Source organism: Microplitis mediator, chromosome 10 (genome assembly GCF_029852145.1).
Source record: "Microplitis mediator isolate UGA2020A chromosome 10, iyMicMedi2.1, whole genome shotgun sequence".
In the NCBI taxonomy this organism is placed as follows: domain Eukaryota; kingdom Metazoa; phylum Arthropoda; class Insecta; order Hymenoptera; family Braconidae; genus Microplitis; species Microplitis mediator.
In genome coordinates, this window is record NC_079978.1 from 14462526 (window position 1) to 14489188 (window position 26663).

Sequence of the window (26663 nt, forward strand, 5' to 3'; positions counted from 1 at the left end):
AAAATTGCACCTGTAGTTTTTTTAATTTTCTACATGTGCATGTTTTTTAGTTTTTGTTATTTTATAACTGATTTATTGAAAAAAAAATCCGAAAAGTATTAATTGTCTGTTAACTTCAAAATCAAATTTTTTCAATATCTTTGAAAAAAATCAAGAAAATAAGAGAATGCACATTTAGATTTTTCGAAAATCTACAATTTCCTTTTTTTTTAAAAAAAAAAAAAATGTTATTTATCAAGTAGCTATGGCATGTCCAAGTTTCTAAGGTGAAAATGAAAAAAAAGGGGCACATTTAAATATTAACAAAATAGTCAAGACTACCAGATTTTGTAGTATTGAGATAATTAACAACTCCAAGAGAGTATTCCAAAATTATTTTTGATTATAACAAATTTCTAGTTAAAAAAAATAATATCTAAAAACTATGCACTTCTAAATTAATTAAAACTATACATCATCCTGCATTCAAATTTCTGGTAACTTTATTTTTTCCTATGATATCCCTAGTTAAACTTTATTTTTGTCGGATGTCTGCTACTTCCAGGTCATGGCGATGATTTATTGTAAACAAGCCTTTATAATTGAGGGTGTTGTTTATCTCATTCTAATAAATGTAAAGTGATTGTCCATGTATGATTTGTAAAAAATTTATATTATTTAGTCGATTTAATGAACGGCATTCAAAATGCAAAATCATGATATTTTAATCCAAGAAATTGAAGGTATTGATGATTATTTAGGTCCAACATTTAGGTATGTATTTTTTAAAAATAATAATATATTTTATAAAATAAATTCAGGTTAATTCAAAAATCTTGTCGTTTAATATTTGTAAAATACGCGGGGGTGTAATTCACCCTTGTACGCATGTTTATTGCAATTGCGCAATAAAAGGGTTGAAAATGAGGGTGAATGTATACAGACTAAATGAAGCCGGGTTGTCAGTAGTTATCTAGAAGCAATATAATTATTATGTCAAAAGTATCACAGAGACCAAGTGTTTTATCAACATCAGCTCCTAAATATGAGCATTTGTTAATTGAAATAGAATCAAATGATACTAGTAGTGTAGGTTTAGTTATAAGGTAGCAATTTTTTATTTTTTAAACTCTAAATATATATATATCTTTTTTTTTTTTTTTAGATTCAATTTGAAACATTAATTTATTTATTTATTTTTTGTTAATGTTTCAGAGCGATTTATGATGGACACGAACATCAAAAGTTTATGGAAAAATTGGACGAGAGAATAAAAAGTCATGATAAAGAAATTGAACGAATGTGTAATCATCATTATCAAGGATTTATTGATTCTATTCGAGAACTTTTACAAGTTAGATCTCTAGCACAGCAATTAAATGTTTGTTGATTTATTATTTTTTTAATATTTATCTTGACAGATGTAAATGTTTATTCATTTAAAATTAATATTTTTAGACGGAAATATTGGATTTAGATAAAAGAATAAGTGCCTCAACGACACAAGTACTTGAGAAAGGTGAAGAATTAGTAAAAGCTAGAAAAGTTGAAAGTAATATTGCAGCAGCAATTGACAGTTTGACAACATGCTTACCAGTACTTGCTGCTTATGCAAAACTTCAACGTCAATTAAAAGACAAACGATATTATCCAGCTTTAAAAACACTAGAGCATCTTGAAACTTTTGATTTACCTAAAGTTAAAAATTATCGTTTTTCATCGCAGATTACTGAACAAATACCTTTATTACGAGAAAATATAAAAGATGCTTCCATGTCTGACTTGAGATTTTTCTTAGAAAATATAAGAAAATATTCACCTAAAATAGGTGAAGTAGCAATGAGACATAGCGCTGAACAACTTATAAATGAGTCTGAAATAATTGGTAAAAAAAAGAAAAAAATTCAACAGAGTTCAACGCCAATAAATGAAGGTGAAGAAGAATTAAGTGCACAAGACTTGATGGACTTTAGTCCTGTTTATCGTTGTATGCATATTTATACGGTATTACGTGAAGGTGATACATTTAAGAGTTATTATCAACAGCAGAGGCATCAGCAAGCACGATTAGTATTACAACCACCAATTAATATGCACGAAAGTATCATTGGTTATCAAACTTATTTACACGGTATTGTTGGATTTTTCGTTGTTGAAGATCATATATTGAATACAGGAAACGGACTGACAACTCGTTTATATTTAGAAGAATTATGGGCTATGGCATTGTCCAAAATAGTTAATGCTTTACGAACTCATTCAGCTTACTGTACTGATGCTACACTTATATTAAAAATAAAAAATCTTATTATGTTATTTAATACGACACTGAGAAATTATGGATATCCTGTTGGTCAACTGTGGGATTTATTGCAAGAAATTAGAGTTCACTATAATGAAGTATTAATGCAACATTGGGTTCAATTATTCCGTGATATTTTAGATGAAGATAATTTTTTACCGATTCAAGTTTCATCCCAAGAAGAGTATAATCAAATATTGGAATCATTTCCTTATCACGATCCAGAATTAGAAAAAGCAAGATTTCCTAAAAAATTTCCTTTTTCTATGATGGTACCAAAAGTTTATCATCAAGTTAAAGAATTTATTTATGCTTGTTTAAAATTTTCTGAAGATTTAAATTTAACTCAGACTGAAATTGATGAAATGATTACTAAATCAACAAATCTTTTGTTAACACGAACATTCAGCGGTTGTCTATCTTCATTATTTCGTAAACCATCTTTAGCACTTCTTCAAGTTGTACAGATTATTATTAATACAGGATATCTTGAGTCTTCCACAAAGTACCTCGAGGAATTTGTCTCGAATATCACAGGTACACCTCATGATGGACAGCTTAGCTGCGGTGGAGTTAAATCAGCCATGTTTCGAGTTGCCAGAGATGATGCTGAAAAACAAATTTGTGATAAACTAGAAAGGAAACTTGATGAATTTTTAGAATTGGAAAATTATGATTGGATTTTAGCAGAACCTCAAGGACATGCTTCAGGATTTATCACAGATCTAATAGCATTTTTACAAAGCACTTTTACGTGCTTTACAAACTTGCCAGTAAGTCAATAATAAGTTTTAATAAGTTTTTTCTTACTTATATACTTCAATATTTAATATTATTTTTAGGCTGAAGTTGCACAAGTTGCATGCAAATCAGCATGTCGTCATATCGCTGAAGCTATTTTAAATATTTTAATCAGTGATGATGTTAAACAAATATCAATGGGAGCTCTTCAACAAGTTAACTTGGATACGATTCAATGTGAACGTAATTATAACGTGGAAATAATTTATTAAACTTAAACAAGTTTGAAATTCTATTGAAAAAAAAAAAAACAGAAAATATATTACTTTTTGATTTTTTTCTTTAGAATTTGCCGCATCTGAACCAGTTGTAGGATTACCAGAAGGTATATTGCTACAATATTTTGCACAATTACGACAACTATTGGATCTATTTATGACATGGGACTGGCCTACATACTTTCATGATTATGGTCATGAATCGAGTAAATACAATTTAGTAACACCAAACATGGCAGTTTTGTTATTAGAAAAGTAAGTTCTTGTTTATAATGATTTATCATTAACTAGCCAAAATCCAATAAAAAATTAACACATACTAATAAATTGATTTTTTTTTATTATTTAGATTACGTGAGTCAGATAAAAAAACTGTATTTTCTGTATTAAAAAAGAGCGAAAGAGATAAGAAGAAATTGATGGAAACAGTTCTCAAGCAATTGCGTCAATTAGCTCAAACAACTTCACAGTAATAAATATATTATTTATAATTTAAATTATTTATGTTAAGCAACGAATTTGTAGATATTATAAACTATATTCTTTCATACTATCAAGTGGTTGGTCTAATTATTTTATTTTTTTCGTCAAAGCAATTAATCTTGGATTTTATTTTTTCTATACAAATTAACGCAAAAAAATTGAGTATTTTTCGTATTTAAAAGAAAAAAGTTTTAATAATTAATTAAATATTTTTATATAAAACTCAATATTTGGGTTTAGAGCGACGAAAACTGACTTTTTTCCCTACTATTTTCGCGTGTTGAAGATTTTAAATTGTGTATTTGTTTAATATTGGTTATATTACATTTATATGTATATCATATTGTACAATACATTTAAAGAAACTATTTATTAGTTAAAGAATTAAATTTCCCCAAAGTATTTTAGGCTTTTGGTTGACATATTTTTTGTTTTAATTGATGTTTTATATTTTCTTTATTTTATTATTTTTTGTATTTTTTTACTTTTTTATTATAAATTATTACCAATAAACAATCGACGATCACTTTATATGATTAAATTGATGAATAGGTACACATAATATTAATCAATAACATAAATTGTAAAATAGGCGAATTATAAAATGTGAAGTGTATTAATCAAAGAAAAAAAAATAGTTCACGCGTTCAGTCGCAAACGTGCGCTGTTTATATATATTATAAATTCATCAATGCAGATAAAACAAATTATTGTTGATTTAAATGATTTAGTAATCATGATCATTGTGGCACAATTTAAATTAATCATGAATGAGCAAAACTAATTATCAATATTGTCAGTGTCCACGTCTTCTGGTAGCATGGAATATTTATTGGAAGCCACAAAGTTCTGAAATAATAATTGTTTTTTTATATATTAGATAAAAATTTATTTTTTCAAACTTAGGAAAAAAATATCATAATTTTGAATAACTTACGGGAGTTTCTTCATCAGTGGCTTTTGGCATTGGCGGAACGTTATCCTCTCTATCCTTGGACCTACGTTCTCTGAATAGTTGATAACAATTATTAGTTGGGAAAAAAAATAAACAGTTAAATATTATTTGACTAAAAGTTTTACTTTTCAGGGTGACGACGAGAGTCACTGGATTTGCCATCACCACGATAATTTCCAGATCGTATACTGGATGGACCCTTTGAATCTCCTTGAGAGTCACCGCGATGTTCTTCAAAAATAAAATATTATTTTGAATTTAATTCAACAACTAAATTAATTAAATTTAAAAAATTCTAACCATAGCGTCCGGAAGCATTTCCACGAGGAGGATCTTGACGTCTGTCCATTTGCCTTCCTCTGTGAGAATCTTGATCTGAGCGCCATGCAGATCGGGGTTTTTCTTTTTCACGTTCAACGCGACCTTCTCCATTACGCTTTGACCAAGCTGCTTTATTTTCTCTATTCTCCCTACAATTAAATAAATATTACGTCATCATCAATAATGTTTTCAAAAACAACTGATAAGGTTACATCAGCATAACAAAGAGGCATTGATTAAAAAAAATGTGTTTACCCATCATCAGACTTGTTTGCTTTTTCAGCTGAAGCTTTAGCAAGACGTTCTTCAATCTCACGTTCTCTAGCAGTGGTATCAACGGGTTTAGCAGCTCCGAAAATATTAACTGATGGTACTGGTGCTGGCGCTGGAGCAGCTGCAGATTCTTTGACTGCTTCTACTTCTTCCTCTACTTTTAATTCTTCTGCCACGGCAATAGGTTCTATTGGTTTAGTACGTGGTTGCAAGTTCAATTTTGGCCTTGTACGTGGTTCAGCTGATGCTAAAATATTAATTAAAAAATTAATAATTCAATAGATAAAAAAAAAAAAAAAGACAATTTAAAATCTTAAAATATAACTCACGAGGATTTTCAGCGACAGGCCTAGAAGATTGTTCAGAGCGCCAAGTACTAGGTGCTTGATCTCGTGACCAATCACGTTCTTTTTCATCATCTCTGAATCCACCACGACGGCCTTCATCATCTCGGTACCCACGTCGACCTTCCCCTTCTCTATATCCACGTTTATCATCATCGCGAAATCCGCGCTTATCACCAAACGATGATCCGCCACGTTCATCATCTTTAAATCCACCACCTCGTCTATCCTCATAACCGCGTCTCTCGCTAAAAGCTGGACCACTACGATCACCCTCTCGCCAACCACCAGGTTTATTATCTATTTCACGCTCTTCTCGTCGTTCACGATTATCAAATCCACGACTACGGAAACGATCATCTCCACCTGATGGTTCCTCTCGTGGTTTACTACGCCAGTCTCCAGACGTTCGTTCAGGATCATCATAACCATCACGACGATTATCACGACCCATTCCCATACGTCCACCACTTCGACGCTCCTCATTGCTACTATTGGACACCTCAATTCTCACACGTCGTGTTTTAATCATTGTGTTGCTCATTGAAAGAGCGTCAATAAGACTTTGACGATCAGCAAATTCAACATAACCGTACCCTCGTAATTTTGTTGAATCTTTGGGAAGACGCATATTGGACACCTCCATGCCCTCAAAGAAATCAGCAAGATCTTGTTCAATTACATCGTAAGGTAAGTTTGAAATATAAGCAACATAAGGTGGATTCGTCGGGATGTTTTCTTCATCAACACCTGGTCCACGAGCTGCACGGGGAGCCGTTGGTAAAACAACCGGCTCTTTATTGCTTCTTGACATATAAGACCCCAAATCTATTTTCAGAGAAAAATAAACGTTTTTTTAATTCTAGACCTTTAAAACTGATAAATTAATTGATAAATTTTAATTTAAAAAATAACAATCAATATATAAATAATAATGTTAACATATTTACCATGTTCATCTTCAACATCATCAGCCCAGTTAGTTGACTTGATTGGGACTGTCGGAGCTCCTCCCAAAAACTCTGTCAATGCAAGAGTTTGTCCCTTGGTTTTTTTACCTTTCTTACCTATAAATCAATATAAATACACCAATAATCACTATAATTCAATGAATATCATCAATATTGCAATAAAATATTTTATAAAAATGAGGCGTACATAACGCATGTTAACTTTTGTCAATATATTTGGTTATGTGTAACACGAAATAAAAAAGTAAACATTGTACTGTTTATAAATAATAATCAAGTATAATTATTATAATTATTAAAAAAAAAAAATAACTTTAACTTATTAACAACTTACGTGAAGACATAATTATTTTTTAAACGTGCAAAATCCGCAGTGTGCACGATTAACTTCTTGATCCGTAAGGCATGAAATGCACGGCAATAAAAATTCACTACATGAAATACAATTATTATGAAAAATAAAACTTCCTATATCACGTTTGTCTATTTGTTGATACTGTAGTTTATTATTTATTGAGAAGTTGGCTACAGTTTTTAGAGTTACTATTTGAAACGTGTAATCAATCCGAGAATTTGATTGGCTGTCATTAAAATAACTAGAGATCAGTATCATTAATTTAAAAAATTCAAACTTATTAATTAATTAATAATAAAATTAACAAAGGGTTAAGCCAACAAAGAAAATCAAGTGGTATAAAAATTAATAAATAATATTCAATTTATAATGTATTGACAAAACTATATCGATAATATAGAACGTATAGTTAACAACAAAAATATCTACATAGTTGATTGTTGTAAATATAAATTTTTGTATTATCTTAAATCAATAATTTGACAATACATAATTTAGAAGTATTTAATTTATAAGCGTTGATGTTGGGGAGCATTGTATCTTGAAAAAAAGCATAAAGAGTGCCAATAAAAGTGGAGGTGTACTCACTCCTTCTTATCAACGAAAACAATAACACAGATAAATAAATTATTTAAAACTAATATAATACTGATAATTTTTTTTACATGGGTCATAGTGTACGAGAGTGTGAGATGATCAAGGTGAAAGAGGAATTTGACTCAAAATTAAGTAAAGAAGCCAACAATGATCAACACAACTTGTTGAGCAACATGGTCGACGCTAGGGCCTGTTATAAACCCAGCGAGAGAGTAAGGAAATGCGATAATTATTTACGTTATTTTTTTTATCACTTTTCATACTGACACACAGGATGAGATACAGCTTTGCCTGCTATGATTTTGCTTTTTATATTTTATTTAGTAGTATAGATTTTTATTTTAGAACCGGCACTATTTTACAATAATTTTTTTTTCATCTATTAGATTTTTATTTGACATTTATCTGTGAGATTTAAATGTCAAATAAGACCTCTTTTATTTTATTTATTATTATTATAATCATTATTATTTTTTAATGTCAGAGCACATTTAATTGACGAAATTTATGACGACTCCTTGGCTTTTACTGACATGTTCAAACAATTTTTCTGAGTTTCACTTCCGTTATTGTATTTTAAAATATACTTATATTGTATTTAATTTTTTTGTTTTTTTTCATGTCAATTATAAGTAGTACATTCAAAAAAATCATTTTTAGTAATTGCAATATATAAAAAACAAGTTAAAAGTAAACTAATTAGTATAAATTAGGTAATGGACCGTAATTAGTTGGGCGGACAGCGTGTCCGTTGGTAATAATTGCAATGATGTTCATACATCTAGACGATATAACAAGTATCACGATATAATATATTTTTTATTATTGTTATCATTATAATAACAATAATAATTATAATTATTTATTATTTATATCTGTTTGAAACCACATTGAATCTAATGATGATCAATTTAGATATGGTAAATCGTTATATTACTTTTATTAAAGCTCGTGATTTTATTTTTATTTTATTAATTACGGAAGAATAACTTTTTTTGTCCTCTAACGATTTAATTTTTACAAATAAAGTTAAAAGTAATTTATTAAAAATCTAATTATAAATCTATCAATGATTAACTCAGAATAAAACTTTTTATATAATTAAAATATTTTTCTTTATTTATCAAATAGTTAAAAAAATTACAATATTTCATTAATCATTACCGAGTTAATAGTATAATTTATAATATTAATAATAATAAATAATAAGTACATAATATAATAAGAATTACTTATAGTTTAATTGTTTAATTAAATTCTAATAAATTTAAACATACACCTGTGCAATACGATCCTTGTTGACTATAGAATTGACCTCGCTAAAAATACCTCCCCCACTTTAATTGTCACCTTTCTCCACCTTGTTAGAAGATTTTCCCGGCGTAATTTTCCTGGGCTCGAGGTCCATTTTACACCGAGCTAATCAACCAACAGCTATTAAACTCTCTAGTGTAATCGATCATCATGCATATTTAATATAATTAATACGACAATTATGTTTACTCATCTTCATGACTTAACTTCTATAAAAATCCAGTAAACAATAAATTTACTGATGAATAAATTTCAAATTTTTTAAATATTAATTTATTTAATTTTCTAATGTTCCTAGTTGAGTATTTAACTAAAACAATGTAATAGCAATAAAGCGAAAGCTTACATACGCTTTCAATTTTCTCATTTTCTTTGAAAATATGTAATATCTAATAAATCAGAGACACGCGTTTCCCATCGGTTAATTCTATTTCGTGGTTTTTTTATTTATTATTTACTTAATTTTTTTTCTGTATTTCTATTTTTTTTTTCTACATAGTTTTCTCTTTCCCTTCATCATTCTTCTAAACAAGTTTATAAAGTAAACTCTGTAGTGACATTTTCTCTAAGTGAAATCGATGCGACTGCTATTTATTTTTACTTATTTATTTATTGATTTAAAATGAAAAATCTCTTTAATAAATTGATTACCATAAGTAGTATATAAACAATTCCATTATATGTATTATCAATAATTCTCTAATTAATTGATAATTTTTATCACAATCATTAACGATTAATAATTTTTTTTTATAATAAATTATAAAAAAAAGATAATTTAATTTAATTTTCAAATTTAAATAAATAAAAATAACAATCATTGTCTATTAGAAATAAAAATGTAATAATTAATTATCCGGAAATGTAATAAAAGCTTTTCTACTTTTCAATGTTTACATTATATGCGTATTGTATATATCGCGGCTAAAGACTCTGTTATACACTCACGCGTATTATATTATTGATATTAATGTACATATATAAGAATATCATATAGAGTTTATTATTTAGCTAGTAGTGTATATATGCTAGTGGTAGTGTAGCTAATGTGTAAAGTGCAAAACAACACAAGCAATTGCAAGTATATGATAGTACATAGTACAAGTAGTAGAATATGTACGATATCACACGAAGAAGGGAGCCTACAACGGCCGCCTTTCCGTTCCCTGGTAATGTTCAGTAACCGTCGACCGTTTGTTTGGTGTACATCTTCACCGGAAGAATAATTAACAAGCTTTAATTGAAGTGCGTTTTAATTCGCATTCCATCATTAATTTACAATTCATTAAGTTTCTCATTTGTATTCATTCAATCATTTTATTTATTTATTGTCATTGTCATTATTATTATAATTTTATATATTTTTATTATTTTGTAGTTAGTGTTATTATTATTTTATTATTATTATTTTTTTTTTTTTACTTAATTTCAGTAAAAAGAGATTGAGTGTCTACTTTTAGAGTACCATAAAAATTTTACGGCTCGCCAAAAAATTTTGTCTGCTGTATACTAGTAGTCCTGCTCTTCTGTACTTCCACCTTGTATAAATTTTATTTTTGCATGGACATTGAGCTTAAGTATTGGAAAGCCCACTGTATGAATTTTCAATCACACATGAACGTTGGGCACTTTGAGATTTGTTAAATTTTCGGCAATATGACTAATGATAAGCAGGTGAGAAATTATTTGTTTTATTTTTATCGTTTTTATTTTAAATCATTTTTTTTCACTGTAGTTAATAGCTATAATGGTAATGTAAATTAATAATTGTTAAAATTAAAAGTAAGAAAATAGCACTTGGTACTTTAATTGATGAATTTTTTATAAAGAAAAGAAACGAATTTTCAAAGCTTTATAAAAAAAAATAGATTGAGGTCTTGTCTTGTTTATTCGCAATCAATAAAACTATGTAACTATGATGCAGAAACATTCTAGTATTAAAATTTCCACAATAAAAAAAAAAAAAAAGCATCTTGAAAGAAAAGAAAACAGAAATTATAGCGTGACTTGAAATTTTTCTGATTCAATAAACTCACTTGCTAAGGATTCGCTTGGTGGAATTCGATAATCGGAATGTTGATGCATTCGTGTGACAACGGAAAAATTATGAAAAAAAATATAAGATTAGCGTGTGTTTATAACAAGACAATATTCAAAGTAATTATTTTTATTTTTATTTTTATTTTTATTTTTCATTACAGTCATGGTTCCGTGGAGTACGGAGCAGTAAATTCCGACATGTGTACGGCCTACCGGCGAAGCGGGATAAGTGCTATGACAATATAAAAATCACAAAAAATGCTCATGATTCACAATTTTGTGCAGTTAATCCAAAATTCCTAGCTGTTGTCACCGAAGTAGCAGGTGGTGGTGCATTTCTTGTAATTCCTCTTGATAATGTAAGTGTTATAAGTAATAAAAAAAAAAAAAAATATTAATGCTATTTTTAAGCCTCGAATCCTTGTAAAAATATACAAAAGTTTTCGTATTAAGCGGAAGTTCCGAAACGCTCTTTTGCGTTCAAAAATAAATTCTAGTTTTAGATGAAATGAGAATGCGAGTAAGAGAGATGAAATGATATATAACGCGTTAGCTGTTTAAACTCAGGCATTGAATTATATTTGTTGCTCTAGTACATATGAATCATTTATATACGTTCATGACCTTGCATATAACGTATATACGCATATATAATAGATTATAGTAGTTTAAATACGTGTGGAAAAGTGTTAATGACTAAGAGTTGAGCTGAGTAGAAGAAGAAAAGATGCGATGTGCTGTATTTGCCCAGTCACTAACTCTCGTACTTTCACTGGCTATTTCGCGATGTTAATCGGCTCTCGTAAATTTACTACCACCATTACAATGTATTTGATCTCTTTCTCTCTCTCTCTCTCTGTTTCTCTTAAAACTCTATTTATAATTTTAATCTACTTTCATTAAGAGACATGATCATAGCGTGAAGAGGATGGGTGTAACAAACATGATTATCAATTCACGTGAACGAACCCAAATTCTCTCTTAATTAATAATTAACATTTATATTTTTAAATTTAAATTTCTACCTTATAATCAATGATTAATTATAGACGGGACGGTTGGATTTCAATGCAAATAGAGTAACAGGACATACGGGTCCTGTTTTGGATATAAAGTGGAATCCATTTAATGATAATGTCATCGCATCATGTTCCGATGATTGTACAGTAAGATATTTTTTTTAAGCTATTTTTAATTATTTATTTATTTTATCATTACTGTATTTTGTCGCATTAAAACACGTTAACTTTTTTTCATCGTTTTATTTTTTTTTAGGTCAAGCTTTGGCATATACCTGACGGTGGTCTCTCGAGGAATCTCAATGAGTGGTTAGTTGAACTACAGGGTCATAAGCGTCGTGTGGCCTACATCGAGTGGCATCCAGTCGCTGAAAATATTCTATTCAGCGCTGGTTTCGATCACCTCGTCATTGTATGGGATATCAATCGCGGTGAAGCGATAAATATTATCGATCGTCATCCAGATGTTATCTATAGTATGTCCTTGAACAGGGATGGTAGTTTATTAGCTACTACCTGTAAGGATAAAAAATTACGAGTTTTTGAGCCACGTTCGGGCATTGTTATTTCAGTATGTAAATTTATTAACTTAAATTTCAATCATTAATGATTATTTTTAGCTATGATATTAATTATGTTTTGTATTTGTTTTTTTTTTGTTTTAGGAAGGATTATGTCATGCAGGAACAAAAGCAAGTAAGGTCGTATTTCTCGGTGGTTCTGGACGTCTCTTGACAACAGGATTTAGTAGACACTCTGATCGTCAGTATGCTGTTTGGAGTCAGCATGATTTGTCAAGTCCGCTTACATGTGAAACGATAGATTCATCAAGTGGAATCGTATTCCCATTTTGTGATAACGACACTAACATGGTTTATCTTGCTGGCAAGGTAAAAAAAAAAAAAATGATGAAATAATAGACAAGAAAAATAATCGTATGATATTATTACGCTTTATTGTATAAAACATGAAAAAAATAAAATTTTTTCTTTGTTTACTTTAGGGAGACGGTAATATAAGATACTACGAAGTTGTTAATGAAGCCCCTTGGTTGCATTACCTAAGTCAATTTATATCGGGTAATCCTCAGCGAGGGCTGGGCTTTATGCCAAAACGAGGTATTAACACATCCACGTGTGAAGTATTCAGGTTTTTTAAGTTACACGCAACTCGTGGTATGTGCGAGCCGATTTCAATGATAGTACCGAGAAAAGTATGTATTATAAGATCGTTAAATAGTTTATACATTATTAGCTACTATGTTATCTAATCTTTTTTTAATCTATTATATCAGAGTGATCAGTTTCAAGAAGACTTGTATCCCGATACGGTGGGAACGACTCCTAGTTTGTCAGCAAAAGATTGGATCAGCGGAATGAACAGTCCACCTATTTTGATATCATTAAAAACTGGTGGTGGCATTACAACTCATAAACCACGTGTTTATAAACCGCCTCAATTGTTACCAGCGACAGATACTAACACTAAAAAAAAATTTGCATTTTTATCTACGGAAACAATACCTGATTACAGGTCAATTGATCTTGATATATCAGAGAAAAGCCAGAAAACATCAAGTAATCAGAGCACAAAAATTCACCAGCTGCAACAAAGATTTGGTCATGTGACCATTCAGGTGAGAAATTTTATTTTAAATACACTCACTTTGTTGTTTTGTTTTCTGTGTTATATAGCTGTTAGTCTGTTGAACTGTAACATAGTTGGCTTGTCTTTACGATCGTAACTGAGCTTTTCTCTAATTTATATAGCTATTGTAAAAAAAATAATTTATTTTTAAAATAGTTCAATGAACGTGCTTACAAACTCTTCATTTCTTTATTCTAACATAAATTATTATACTTTTTAATCTCAAGCTCAAGTTACTATCGCTAAAGTTTTTGTATTTGAATTTAAATTAAATGTATAGACAAATTTGTATATACATATATATTTAAATTCAATAGGTGATTAAAAAAATTGATTACTTAAAAAGAGTTCCTCAGTCTTTCTGTGAATTTGAGTTTCTCTATTTAAGCGTTTGTTTATTTATCTATCGGCATTGTATACTACTAACACTTTGCATGATTCACCAACTAGACACCGAGATGTAGCAACCAATTCTATGAGCTCGTTAGCAAGTTTGGAGCCTATACGAATTGTTATAAGGTATTCTGTCCAAGATTATTTTCTTAACGGTTATTGTCATCCCAGAATAATATTAATTCATTGTTCTCACTATTATTTATTACTGTTTATCATCATCCTTGTTGTCATCGTTCGACTTTAAAACATCGCAGGAGCATCATTGTGATTAAAAATTTTATCACTAATAATCAGAGCGTGGTGAAGATGAAGAATTGCATTAGTTATAAATTTTATCAATTATAATGCCTTGAATCACTATCTGATTACTTATTATAGCATGTATATATTTACTAATTATAGATGAATGAGATAAAAGTTCATTTTAAATAATAATATTATTTAAAATATTAATATTTCAATATATATATGATTATATATACGACCGTGAACATATATCTTTTCGATCGGTTATGATATTGTTAATGAAATATTTTCTGGCTCATCTGATCCATTTCACAATTTTTTAACTGATATATTTGGTTGAACAATTAAATTAAAAACTTTTTTTTAAATCACTAAATGTACAGTTACATCGAATATTTTAGTTTTAAATTGTTAAAATAATTATTTTTAACTCGTATCGTAATATTATGGTGCAATTTATTTATACCACTATGTTAACATGTATAAAAAAAATTTCCATGCTCTCAATTTTTATAAATAAAAGAATTGTGGAATGGATCGGATGAGCCAGAAAATATTGTATCAATAATATTATTATTATCTATCTATTATATATTTAATAAAATATAAATAATGAATTTTTTCGTACAGAATAATAATTCATCGGACAATAAAAATTTGGAGTCTGTTGATGTGCCGAATAATGAAGCTGAACTTCGATTAGCTTATGTGCGACAAATGGAGGAACTACGATTGGTAAAACGGCAATTAGCCAACAGTCAACTGCGTGTCAAAGAACTTGAGGAGCAGTTAAGAAAATTGCAGAATCACTGAACCAATTTATTTTCATATATATTTATAAATATATATACATTTATATATATATAACTATTTATATAACGATTTATTGTTCAGAGACACAAAATTTATGTTCAATCGCCGCAGAGTGGAGAAAATAATATTAATTTATCAAATGCTTGAAGCTACAATCAATTATAATAAGATTTATATTTTAAGAATTTCAGTACAAAGCTTCACGATCTAAAGATTGGAATAATACTGATAGAGTAAATATAAAGTTTATTTTTCTTTATTTTCTTTGTTTTAAAAAAAAAGAAGAAAGTATTTCTTTGCGGTAAATTTACTTGATATAAATTTTTTTAGAGTAGTAATCCAGTCTTTGTAAGGTAATACTCTGTGATTCATTCCTTAATTTTTTTGTTTGTTCCCATGTTTTATTGTGATGTTTTTTTTTTTTTTTTGTTTAAAAATCAATTCTAATTAACTTTTGATGAATTTATATTATTTGTTTATTCGTGCATATCATTGAGTGAGATGCTGAATACCATGATAAACTTTTTTTTTTATTTATATTTTTATAGAATCAATTTTTGTTTGTTTTGTTTTGGTCCATGTATAAGTATTATAATTAATAATTATTATTTAATTATTCGGATGGTGGGTGTATATTTTTTATTAGACAATTATTTTGTTTAGATTAATTGAAAATTAAATTATAATTTTTCTTTTTGTTTAAAAATGATCAAAATCATCGACTTTATAAAAAAAATAATAATAATCATGATAATAATAATTGATTGAGAGTTAGAATTAAAAAAAAGTATTTACGATTACTTAACGAAGAAAAAAATTTTTTTACTGCTAATTAAAATTTTGTATAATATCTCAATATTTATACGTATTTTTTCATACCTCAACGTAGTCCAATTAGTTATTTAAGGAATTTAACCCCACGGCCCAATTAATTTTTAGTGATAGTGAATCCTGAGAAGTTATGAATAATTATTATCATTATCATATTGCACAAAATGGTTTTGAATTTAATTAATATTAATATTATCTAACCATTAAATATTTATGTTTAAAAAAAAACTAAATTAATTACGCTGTCATATTTAATACACATCTATAGCGTGCCTTGATAATAACTAAACATTAAAACTGCCGCCTTTTTTCTTGAATAAAATTTTTCATTATCTACTATATGATATAATAATCATTGAATGTCATTAATTTTATCGAAAGAAGTGACACTTTCAATAAAAATATATATATTTGTAGCTGCTATTACGAATGACTTTAAAAAAATTTTGAAAACACAGCGCACATAATTGCCAATTAAAACTTGTTATTAATGCTATAATATATACATATGTTTGCTTTGTTTTTGTTTACAATACTATATTAAAATATTAAAAGATCAAGTGCAATAATCGATAGAAAAAAATATCATTCCGTAATCTCGTGTTCAATGTTTTTAGACTAAATCTTTTAAACTATAGACGTGATATAAAGTATTCGCACGGTAAATAAAAATGGATTAAAATTATGAATTATATAATTAAACAGTATATTTGTAAAACAGATGCCTTAAGGATATAATAGTTTACAAAATGCCAAAGAAAATACTAGTAAAACGTATAGATGATTTTAAATATTTTAAAATAATCGACGACATTAATACAATAATAAAATTTTTTAAATTTTTAACCGAGAGTAAAAAGCACACTCAACGCAACGCGTTTGACGTGTCCAAGAATATTATATATTTATTCATACGAATTATATATTATACTTGCATTTTATAATTTGTAGCTTACTTGAATAAAGTGATGAATTTTTTCGAGGTAATTATCGTTAAAGAATTTAATTTTATTGATCATTAACCTTTGACCTTCATTAGTATGAGATTTTTTTTCCGAACATCAAATAGACAAGGATCATTGATTATTAATATCGCATTTCACGTATTTTAATTTAAGTGTTTTTTGACTTTTTCAAATAGTGAATAATTAAATCGAACTGTGTACATAAATGATAAAAAAACTAATGAATAATTTTATCAGTCGAAAGATATTTATGATAAAATTTTAATATTTTTACGCGATCCAAAGGAAAAAACACATGCAGCACTGATAGTTTACAAAATAAAATTTTTTAAAATTACCCTGAAAATAAAAGTATATTTATAATGAGTACTTTTTTACAATATTTAAATAATACTTAATATTTATTTATAAAAATGATATACAATTATCAAAAATTTACTATCTTGTAGATAATTTATTAAAAATAATCCGAGTATTGGATGGAATCTTTTTAAGGTACATTTTAAAATTATTATGTTAATTAATTAGGGTGTTCAGATCTAATTTTTTTGTCGTAACAATATTAACTATAATAGTAATTAATAAGTTTTGTTCATTATCAATAGTCTGTTAATAAACACATAATTAATATTCAACATACTCTCTAATAATCAGAAAGATATGTTAAACATAATTACCAAGTTTATAAAATTTGTTTTTAAAAAACATTCTTACACAAAAAAAGAGTATACTCATATAGTTTAAAACTATTCGTTAATCGATTAATTCATAATAATAATAATTAAATTAATTATTGGACTAAGACTATGTTTACTCTTGGACGGAGTGGTTACAAAATATCGTGTTTGTAATATTAAAAGGTATTTAAAAGGACGGATTTTTTTTTTTTGAGTTACACTCATTTTCATCTCCGAAAAAGATAAATTATTCCTAAAGTTAAAGCAGCAATTGTTATTATATTTGGTAAGTTCATTGTTGCTGGATTACATCCATCAGTAGAGCACGTGTACACACAGGTGCGATAAGCTAATGTGTCGCCGGGTTGAGCCAGATCAAAGTTGCAGGTATTTCCGTAATCAACTGACGAACACATACGTTTTGTTCCAACACCACCTATTATTTGCACATTTAAATATTATTTATTAAATAAAAATATATAATAATTATTTTATTATTAAATAAATATATTAAAAATGAGCAAGTGAACAATTAGCAAAAGAAATTTAAACATATAAGCTAGAAAAAAAATTATTCAAGCGAGAGAAAAAATTTTAACATTAAATTTTTTTTCTTAATAAAAAAAAATGAATGAAATCGTTATTAAAGTCATCGTAATTATTAAAATTTACTTGTTATATCTTTTGTATCATTTAAGATTTTACTCAATGATAAGTAATCAATAGTTGAGAAATTTTGAAATATTCATTCAAAGCAATAAAAATTTAATAGTTTTTATCTTATTAAAAATTTACCAACTATACTTTCAAATCTTTTATAATTCAAGTTCAACATTTGAATCGTAATAACCGCGTCAAGGCCATAAAAATAATATATTTGAATTTGAAATTTAATTTTACGAAATCACTGACTTGGTAGTTATAAAATAAGGTAAAAAATTACGTATACAAAATTATTAAAATATTTAGACAAACAAGGTCAAATAATTATAATAAAGTCAATGACTTTAATAAATTAATTATGAATAATTTTTTTTTTGTTTTTAAATATGAATATGATCTTCAATGAGATGTTTGTGCGTGTTAATTAATTAATGTATTTAAATAAAAAAAAAAAAAACTAAGCGTCAATTAATGAATTAAGAACCTCCATATCGCCCAACGGTTGTGAGACAATGCTGGGCATTATCAACATAATCACAGCTTTTAGGTACCATTGCCTCCACCGTTAAAGCATGATCACCGCATTTCCAGTCTTCTTCAGTTGAACATTGATAGCACTTGATTCCCAGTACTTAGTTAATTAAATTTAAAAAATACATTACATTATGTTAGTAGAAAGCTTAATGGTCAATGGGTATTGTTAATGATTAATTAAATTTATGATTAGATTTTGAATTATCAGTGTGTGATGTAAAAAAAAAAAAAAAAAAAAAAAAAAACGTTTAAGTTCAAGGGAAAATAGGTATTACGAAAATAACTATGACTTTTTATGATAAATAGAAAGGTGATTTGATGAAATGATGAAAAATAATGTAGTGACTCATTGATGTTATTAAGCAATTTGAGAATAATAGAGCACCAGTTAATTTTTCATTTAAGGCCCCTTTTGTTATTGTTATTTTTTTAACTACTTGCTGCTAATTGATTTTATTTTCATATTTTTACCCTCAAATCTTCCAACATGTTTTACACAATATTTAGCTCCATAAACATCACTACATGGAGTTGCTTGTAAATCAGTATCACTTGATAAAAATTCGCTACATTGAAAAGGACGTGAACTATTTGTACTAATACATTGGTAACATGAAATTCCATTAGCTAACAAAAACAAAATAAATACATATAATAATAAATTATAATAAAAAAATTTTTTTTTTAATATTATTTGTAAGTGAATACACAAAACAAATATGATAGTAAAATCAGACAACTATAAATTTTTTTTATTATTTTTAACTAAACAAATTCTGTAATAAAAAAATTTGAACAAAATGCATACGAAGAGTTTTAAAATGTTTTAAAATAATTTGTTTATAAAAATGTGAAAATTATCGATTGTTTGTTGCTTTCACTATCACAAATAAATATATAAACAAACCACAAAATTTAAAACACTTTTGAAATAAATATTTTGCTATTAAATAACATAATCACTCATTTATAATGATTTAATTGTCATTACAATATAATGATTTATTAATCATTTATTTTTTTCGCTAATTAATAAAAAAGTTAATGTGTAATATCGACCGCACCCAAATGACGCTTCGGTATCAAGTTCTTAATGAATTTAAAAGTTAAACTATCTAATCAAACAATGGCTTACCTGGTATAATGAAAACAACAAGTAGGCCGATAAAAGCTATGGACCATTGGATAACGCCCCTGGTACCCATTTTCTCAATGAAATTTATCCTCCTTGTGACTCAAAGTCCTTTGACAGTCAGTAGTATTAGTAGGGTCGTAGAATTAACATGCGGGTAAACCTGACTCAGGTATACAATAAGAGTTGCTGCATGCCAGGTAAATGTAGATACAGAACTCGCGGGAAATAGTATAATACTATATAGTGATACGGCGTTTACTTTACCATCAGTATCCTATTATATTATATATATTATCAGTCTAGTCTACCTGAGTCCATCTCTGGCACATACTAATGTTTTAGTTTTTACTTTTACAAGCAACAAACCTGACTGGTTGTTGGTAGAATTTGCCTGATGACGTCAAGGCATCGCCCTGAAGAGTAGGGGCCTTGTCTTCTCCTACTCTTTTATTTCACAACTACACAATATATCCTCCTCCATATAACTTAACTATTATATTATTTTTGATTGTGTATATATTTATATATTTTATATTATGAAGACATGTGTGTTTGACATTCATATGTACAAGCTGTTAAATTCATGCTCCGTTATAAGCTATATATATAGTATATATATGTACATTATGTTTGAAATCTATTGTAATGAATGACTCAGTCATATACACACATGACTGACATACTTAATTGTCTATAAGATTTTAGATTCAAATTTTTTTTTTTTTTTTATAAAAAATAGGAAAATAATAAAATTTTGTGATCTATGACATTTATTATTGTTTATATGAATTTGAAAAGATCAGTACAGTTTTTTCGTATATAATTTTATAATATGTATATAAATTAGTGTAATATATTAATTATATGTATTACGTGTATATATAATGTGTGTTAGAATTCTAAAGATCATAGCAAATTGATGAAATAAAAAAAGTATATTATACGGTATAAATATGTAAGAGTGAGAGAATGATGATTATTTTATTAAATCTATGGACGTAATTTATTAGAGCATTTCGTACGTGTCATTTTATATTAAATTAAATTATTAAAATTTATATAAGTAATTATTACTTAATTAATATCATTTTTTAAATTATAATAGATTTTGTTAATAACTTTTTCGATTAACATATAAGGTAATTATATATATAAATATATTCAAACATAACAATAACTATTATTATTAAAGAGTGGGCTTTCGGAGCTTTGATTAATTGTTTAATCGATGTCGAGAATATCAATAACAAATCACGAATAATAAACATTTAGAGAGTATCACAGTATTACTTTTTTTTTTTTCTTCAATACTCGGAGAGATGATTTCGAATAAATATTATTTTTAAAGTCGGCAATTTAAAACTTAAGATAAAAAAATGACTTTCGATAATTATATAATTTAAATAAATAAAAATAATATAAAAGCAATCTATCGGATATATTTTTATAAATGATTAACGAATAATTGTTATTGCAATTTTTTTTTTTAACACACGCTCACGTCTAGATTTTAGTAACAAGTTTAGTGGAAAACGATTTGCGTGGTTTAATTTGTTCCGTTTTCCTTAATCGCGGGAACGTTCCTTTAATTCGCTTATCACGAGTAAAGCCAACTCTTTTTGTTTTAGATGTTGAATTCTCACCGGTTGATGATGGTGGCGATGATGATGATGATGACGATGACGACGCTGTTGGTGATGCCATTGATTTAGAGGATTCCCCAATTTCTGGTCGAGTTTTTAAAAAATTTTGTAGTACTTTGAGTCGTTTAGTTCCAGTTTTAATTACTGATGTAGTTTGCTCAGTAATTATTTCTATAGTTGTCTTGCCACTGGGATGCTTGTTGATGATTTTCTGAAGATGACTTTTGTCTGGCAGATGACGACGACCAGCAGATGATTTAAGCATCGTAGCCTTCACACCAAGCCGTGATGATCTGATTTTAGAAATCATCTGACCATTTTCGACATTATTCATTATTCGACGTTGATTCTTCAGAGACTTACGATTTGTTGTTGCCAATTGACGAGCACTTCGCTTTCCATTTTTGATTCGTTTCACAGTACTGTAGAGTGATGATGTTCGATGAACAATACGTGATTTTGCTGGGCTGCTTGTTTCATTCTTTTGAGTATTATTTGATGCTTCTTCCGATGGTAAACTACCCATTGTTGTTATAATGTCCTCGAGACATGTTGTGTCCTTCAGTAGACCAACATTGTCATGAATTGATTGATGCTGTACAATAATAATTTTATTAATAATTTAAAAATTTATCATTTTGTTCAAAGCCTTTTTACACTTACTAATTATTTTTCATTCTATTATTGTAAACAATAGTTACATTAAAGTTAATGACTTACCAAATTATTTTTATTAGCTATTTGCTATTTGCTACTTGATATTTAAATTAAAATGTTATTATTCAAATTATATCAAGCATAATTGTGCATTCTATTAACTAGGATAACGATAAGGATTTAAAGCAGGGGCAAATGATAAATTAAAATTATAATGAAAATAAAATTAAAAAAAAAAAAGTAAATGAATTTTGTGCCAAAAGACTTTGATTTTTATTAACACAGATAAATATATTTTCAGATATTTTTACATAAATAAATATTATTAAATTAATTGCCTATGAGGTAACTTAACAAGGGAAGTCTTTTTGATTTTAAGGTATATCTAATTTTTTTTTATTAAACACGAATGGTGAAGCAGGTAACATTGAGTTAAATTATGAAAGTTTTTAAATATATTAATGTCAGTTAATTTTTTTTTAGCACATCAAGGGTTTAAAAAGTTTTTGTGATTATTTTATATAAAATATTTTGTAAGTGATAAAATAGATAAAGTCATAAAAACATAATTAAACAATTGATTTTGTCTTTTTAAAGTCTAAGTAACTATTTTAAATATAATTTTGTCAATTTAACTGTCAAGTCATGCCGAAACATTTTCTAATAATTTAATATATTCATAAATTACATAACAGGGTAATCTATTAATCACAACCCGAATTTTTAAATTATTTACAATTAACAATCCCTTAGATTTTATACATTTAATAATTCGTCATGAGAATTTTTTAAAACTACTTTTTTAATGAATACATTTGTAAAGTTAATAAAATATATTGTCATTATTAAATGCATTTGTCTACCGACAACACGTTTAAATAGTATTATCCATTATTTATACAAATATAAATTTGTTTTTTTACAAATAATTTAAAAAAAATTATTAAATTCATAGTGCGTAGTTATTCTAATTATTTGTCGAATGATAAAAAAATTTTTTACTCTATCGAAATATTTATATATTAAAATGATTAATATAAAAAAATTTTACTAAATTTTGTGAAAAATAATATTAAAAAATTACAAATTTTTATTATATTTATGTGAGATGAAATAAAAAAAAGCATAGCAAAGTCAATATTTGACAAGTGTCAAAAATGATGATTATAATATTTAAGACAAAGAACACTGTCTTATTTCAATATTTTCAATATTGATGAGATTCTCAGTGTTTTCATTTACCTTCGATCGTGGTTTGTTGATCGTAGTCGTAAGATTATTGACATAAGTCAACTTTAAATAAGATTTAACTCCTCTTAATGATCGATACTGACTGTTTGACAAACGACTGTTAGGATTACTATTTGTTAGGTCGAGTATTGATGGACCTAGTGCTGCTCCAACCTATATAATTAATTTATTAATACATTAATAATCTTAAATATTATTACGTTATAAATAATACAATTATTTAATACCTCTTCGAACACAGTTGGTGTATATTTTGGAGGCACAAACATGTGTCCCGGTGGTTTAAACGCGAGGTCACGTATTCTCGCAGGTATTGTATTAACTAATCGACCAGAATTGTAATTACATTCCAACGTATAACTACGTACTAAACCTGTCATTTTATAAACAGCAACTCTTCCTGATCCTTCTCGAGACATTCCATCTCTTTTATCACTGTTAAATTCAAAATTTGAAAATGAAAATTTTAATCGGAGAATAAAACTAAAATACTTATTTCTATACTTACATAAGATACATATTTTTTTCTGTAAAATTACACGATGTAAAGTGAAAATTAGAGTTATTGATGGACATTAATTTTGGTAACAACATGCACATTATCGTGTCATCAGGATCATCAAAGTAATTGCCGTACATAAAGATGCCTTTCTTGGAAGCATGCCCATGAAGATCAACATATAAAAATAAGCCTGAATGTTCTGAACTTCGTGGAGGATTACTGGCAGTGGAGGAATTTTTACTATTTGCACTTTCAGTCCGTTCTGTTGTTGGTATATTATTCTGAGATTCACTAGAAGCTTGTTTATCTATTTACCAATATCAGTATAAATCAATAATTTTTACTGAAAGTAAAATTTATCAGGTGATCTATTGATAAATATTTACGTACCAGATTTTATCAGCCCGATCTCTTTGTTTGGACTTTCACAATCGGTGGCTAGTTGCTCAAGACATTTATCTTTATCCAAAGTCATTGCATTAACAATTTCCATTCCCTCCTTATCTAATTCCAATGACGTCTCTTCAAATGTGTTTGGTTCTATTATTTCTTCATAAAAATTATGATAATACCTTTTGACAAAAAAATAATAAATGTTATGGTGGTTATTAAATTTCTATATATCTTAAAATATAATATAATATAACAAAATAAAACCTGATAAGACTTCTTGCGGCAAAAATAGTAGGATGATTTTTGTATGAAGGATTAAGATATACCCTGTTGAGATTAACACCACGTGTATCCATACGATAGTGACCTCGAGCAACACCATCAGGATTAAGCATAGGTATTAATTTGAACACATAAATACGGCGTAATATAATAGCTATTGGATCATCTAAATTAAGTAAAAAATTTAAAAATCCATTGAACACAAAGCTGGACGGTGTTTCACCTGGGTGAACTCGTGCGCTAACAAACACAGTTCTTTTTCCACGAAATTTAAATGATCTTTGTTCATCAGGCTCTGGATATAAGCCCTTTAAATTATTTTCTCTCTCCCCCCAAATATTGTGATAAGAACTAACTGTTAATACTTCAAGACGACGACCTTCTAATGATTTAATAGCACACTCGCGATGATAATATATAGCATCGGGATTTGACAAATTTTGTTTCGATATTCGTGCGTCAATTCTGTTTAAATAATGTTGAAGATCAGAGTATGTAAATGGATATGTGAATGCAACATAAATAATGGCTTTAAGATTTTCTGGAGTACGAATTATAAATGATAATGTAAATTCACTTCCTTTTTGGTCCATCTATAAAAACATTAAATATAAATTTTTATTGATATTGTATAATAATAATAATAAAAACTTACAGTGTAAGTCGGTTTATCCCGTATCCTTTCCCAATGAGGATGGCCTGGAATGACTTTGAAAACTGGACACATTCCTTGGCTAAACATCTTCGACTGTCTATTAAGATTGACGACATTGAGCTTAACCGAAATATTTTGAACAGGTGATTTAATACCAAAATAAAACCATGTTCGATTATTATTCTGAAATTCTGTTCCATGACAGTCATGTTTGGTCCAGACATTAAATTCATATTCTGGTTGTTGATCATCAGAAATTTTACAGGATTTATTTACCACTGTTTCACTAGCACCTGGAATAAATTAAATCAATGTTATTGTCATGACATAATGAGGTTAATAAACTTTTTTACGGTATAATATTATAAATAAATAAAAATTACCTTGATCTATAGCATTTTGTGTGTTGACTTGCTCAACTTTGGCTAAGTTTGCTGAATCAAAGTTATTGTAAAATATAAAATCAGCAACTGTAATATCCTGCTCCGTGGTTGCCATGGCCAATATTTCCTTGTATTATGTCGTGACTCTCTGTATAAAATATCAATAAAAGAGTATTAATAAGACAACAGAAAAATTGATTAAACAAATATGTTGTGTCAACTTCAAAAGTCTCAGCACGACATTAGTAATAGTATATATGAATATAATAGTAATCAATGTCATAAGTGTCGTAACAAGTATTTTATATATTTTATAATGTCGACATTAATTAGTAGCATAATTAAGAATAATCTAAGAAAACCCAACTAGATATATAATGTTCTAATTTTATTTATTGATAAAAATAAATCAAATGATCTCTATTGAGACAAGCTTGACCTCCAATTTATAAAGACACAACAAACCTTCTTATCAATTATCATTGTTGTTATGGAATTCTTTTACAAATAAAGATGTATATTTTTTTGCACTTTTAAAAATCTTAATCTCATCTTTGTTCCCATCATTTTTTTTTTTTTTATGTTCCGTTATTTTATTTTTTCTATTGACAAATTACATGTCAATCTTTGCCCTCTTGCTTTAATTTAAAAACACTGGGAAATATTCTTATCACATATAAATACACCCAAAGAATAATGACAACAATATTTGTATATAATGTGAAAATGTATTAGTTATCATATCGTATATACCTATATGTTAAATACAGTCTAATGATATAAAAATAGTATGTACCATCATCCTGAAGTTAGTAGATATTCAACAATGATAAATTGGAGGGATGATCACAAAATAAAAAAATTTAGTTGACGAGCTCTCTAGTAGTCTGAATTAGAACTACTGAATAAGTGTGAATGTAGCAGGCATCAGACAATCGAAAAGTTCAACAATCGATATCTCTGCGAAAAAACGATTAAAAAAAATTTTAAGACGCGAGAATTCATTCGTTTTTTAATT

General features: G+C 27.6%; 4 protein-coding genes across 10 annotated transcripts; 2 read left to right on the top strand and 2 right to left on the bottom strand.

The window, feature by feature from the left end:
* Window positions 1–593: 593 nt before the first annotated feature.
* Window positions 594–3853, top strand: LOC130676243 (exocyst complex component 6). 2 transcript variants are annotated; one of them, XM_057482359.1, is made up of 6 exons: window positions 594–753; window positions 1195–1360; window positions 1438–3054; window positions 3124–3265; window positions 3369–3555; window positions 3650–3853. In XM_057482359.1, exons 1-6 carry the CDS (start codon window positions 686–688, stop codon window positions 3771–3773), a joined length of 2304 nt encoding a protein of 767 aa, XP_057338342.1. In that variant the 5' UTR covers window positions 594–685; the 3' UTR covers window positions 3774–3853. The 2 variants fall into 2 exon arrangements, with proteins under 2 accessions (XP_057338342.1, XP_057338341.1); XM_057482358.1 differs by lacking the exon at window positions 594–753 and adding an exon at window positions 908–1085.
* A 441-nt stretch (window positions 3854–4294) lies between these two features.
* On the bottom strand, window positions 4295–7133 carry LOC130676246 (eukaryotic translation initiation factor 4B). Its single transcript, XM_057482365.1, has 8 exons — window positions 6982–7133; window positions 6627–6743; window positions 5662–6504; window positions 5315–5579; window positions 5039–5208; window positions 4864–4969; window positions 4721–4790; window positions 4295–4632 (listed from the first exon to the last, which is right to left on the bottom strand). The coding sequence occupies exons 1-8, from the start codon at window positions 6989–6991 to the stop codon at window positions 4564–4566; spliced, it is 1650 nt and encodes a 549-aa protein (XP_057338348.1). The 5' UTR covers window positions 6992–7133; the 3' UTR covers window positions 4295–4563.
* Window positions 7134–7534: 401 nt separating this feature from the next.
* LOC130676245 (coronin-2B-like) lies at window positions 7535–16897 on the top strand. 4 transcript variants are annotated; one of them, XM_057482363.1, is made up of 10 exons: window positions 7671–7811; window positions 10346–10587; window positions 11115–11312; window positions 12003–12119; window positions 12229–12543; window positions 12638–12862; window positions 12976–13185; window positions 13267–13608; window positions 14070–14138; window positions 14892–16897. In XM_057482363.1, the coding sequence occupies exons 2-10, from the start codon at window positions 10570–10572 to the stop codon at window positions 15072–15074; spliced, it is 1677 nt and encodes a 558-aa protein (XP_057338346.1). In that variant the 5' UTR covers window positions 7671–7811; window positions 10346–10569; the 3' UTR covers window positions 15075–16897. The 4 variants fall into 4 exon arrangements, with proteins under 4 accessions (XP_057338343.1, XP_057338344.1, XP_057338346.1 ...); XM_057482362.1 differs by lacking the exon at window positions 7671–7811 and adding an exon at window positions 9987–10158; XM_057482360.1 differs by lacking the exon at window positions 10346–10587 and having other exon boundaries at window positions 7535–7811.
* LOC130676242 (cytosolic carboxypeptidase-like protein 5) lies at window positions 15324–26400 on the bottom strand. 3 transcript variants are annotated; one of them, XM_057482356.1, is made up of 11 exons: window positions 26111–26400; window positions 25646–25793; window positions 25263–25555; window positions 24831–25200; window positions 24590–24773; window positions 24323–24504; window positions 23939–24239; window positions 23658–23865; window positions 23422–23583; window positions 21523–22117; window positions 15324–17983 (listed from the first exon to the last, which is right to left on the bottom strand). In XM_057482356.1, exons 2-11 carry the CDS (start codon window positions 25758–25760, stop codon window positions 17775–17777), a joined length of 2619 nt encoding a protein of 872 aa, XP_057338339.1. In that variant the 5' UTR covers window positions 25761–25793; window positions 26111–26400; the 3' UTR covers window positions 15324–17774. The 3 variants fall into 3 exon arrangements, with proteins under 3 accessions (XP_057338339.1, XP_057338338.1, XP_057338340.1); XM_057482355.1 differs by having other exon boundaries at window positions 24590–25200; window positions 26111–26399; XM_057482357.1 differs by lacking the exon at window positions 15324–17983 and having other exon boundaries at window positions 21649–21815; window positions 21886–22117; window positions 24590–25200.
* Between the last annotated feature and the right edge of the window lie 263 nt (window positions 26401–26663).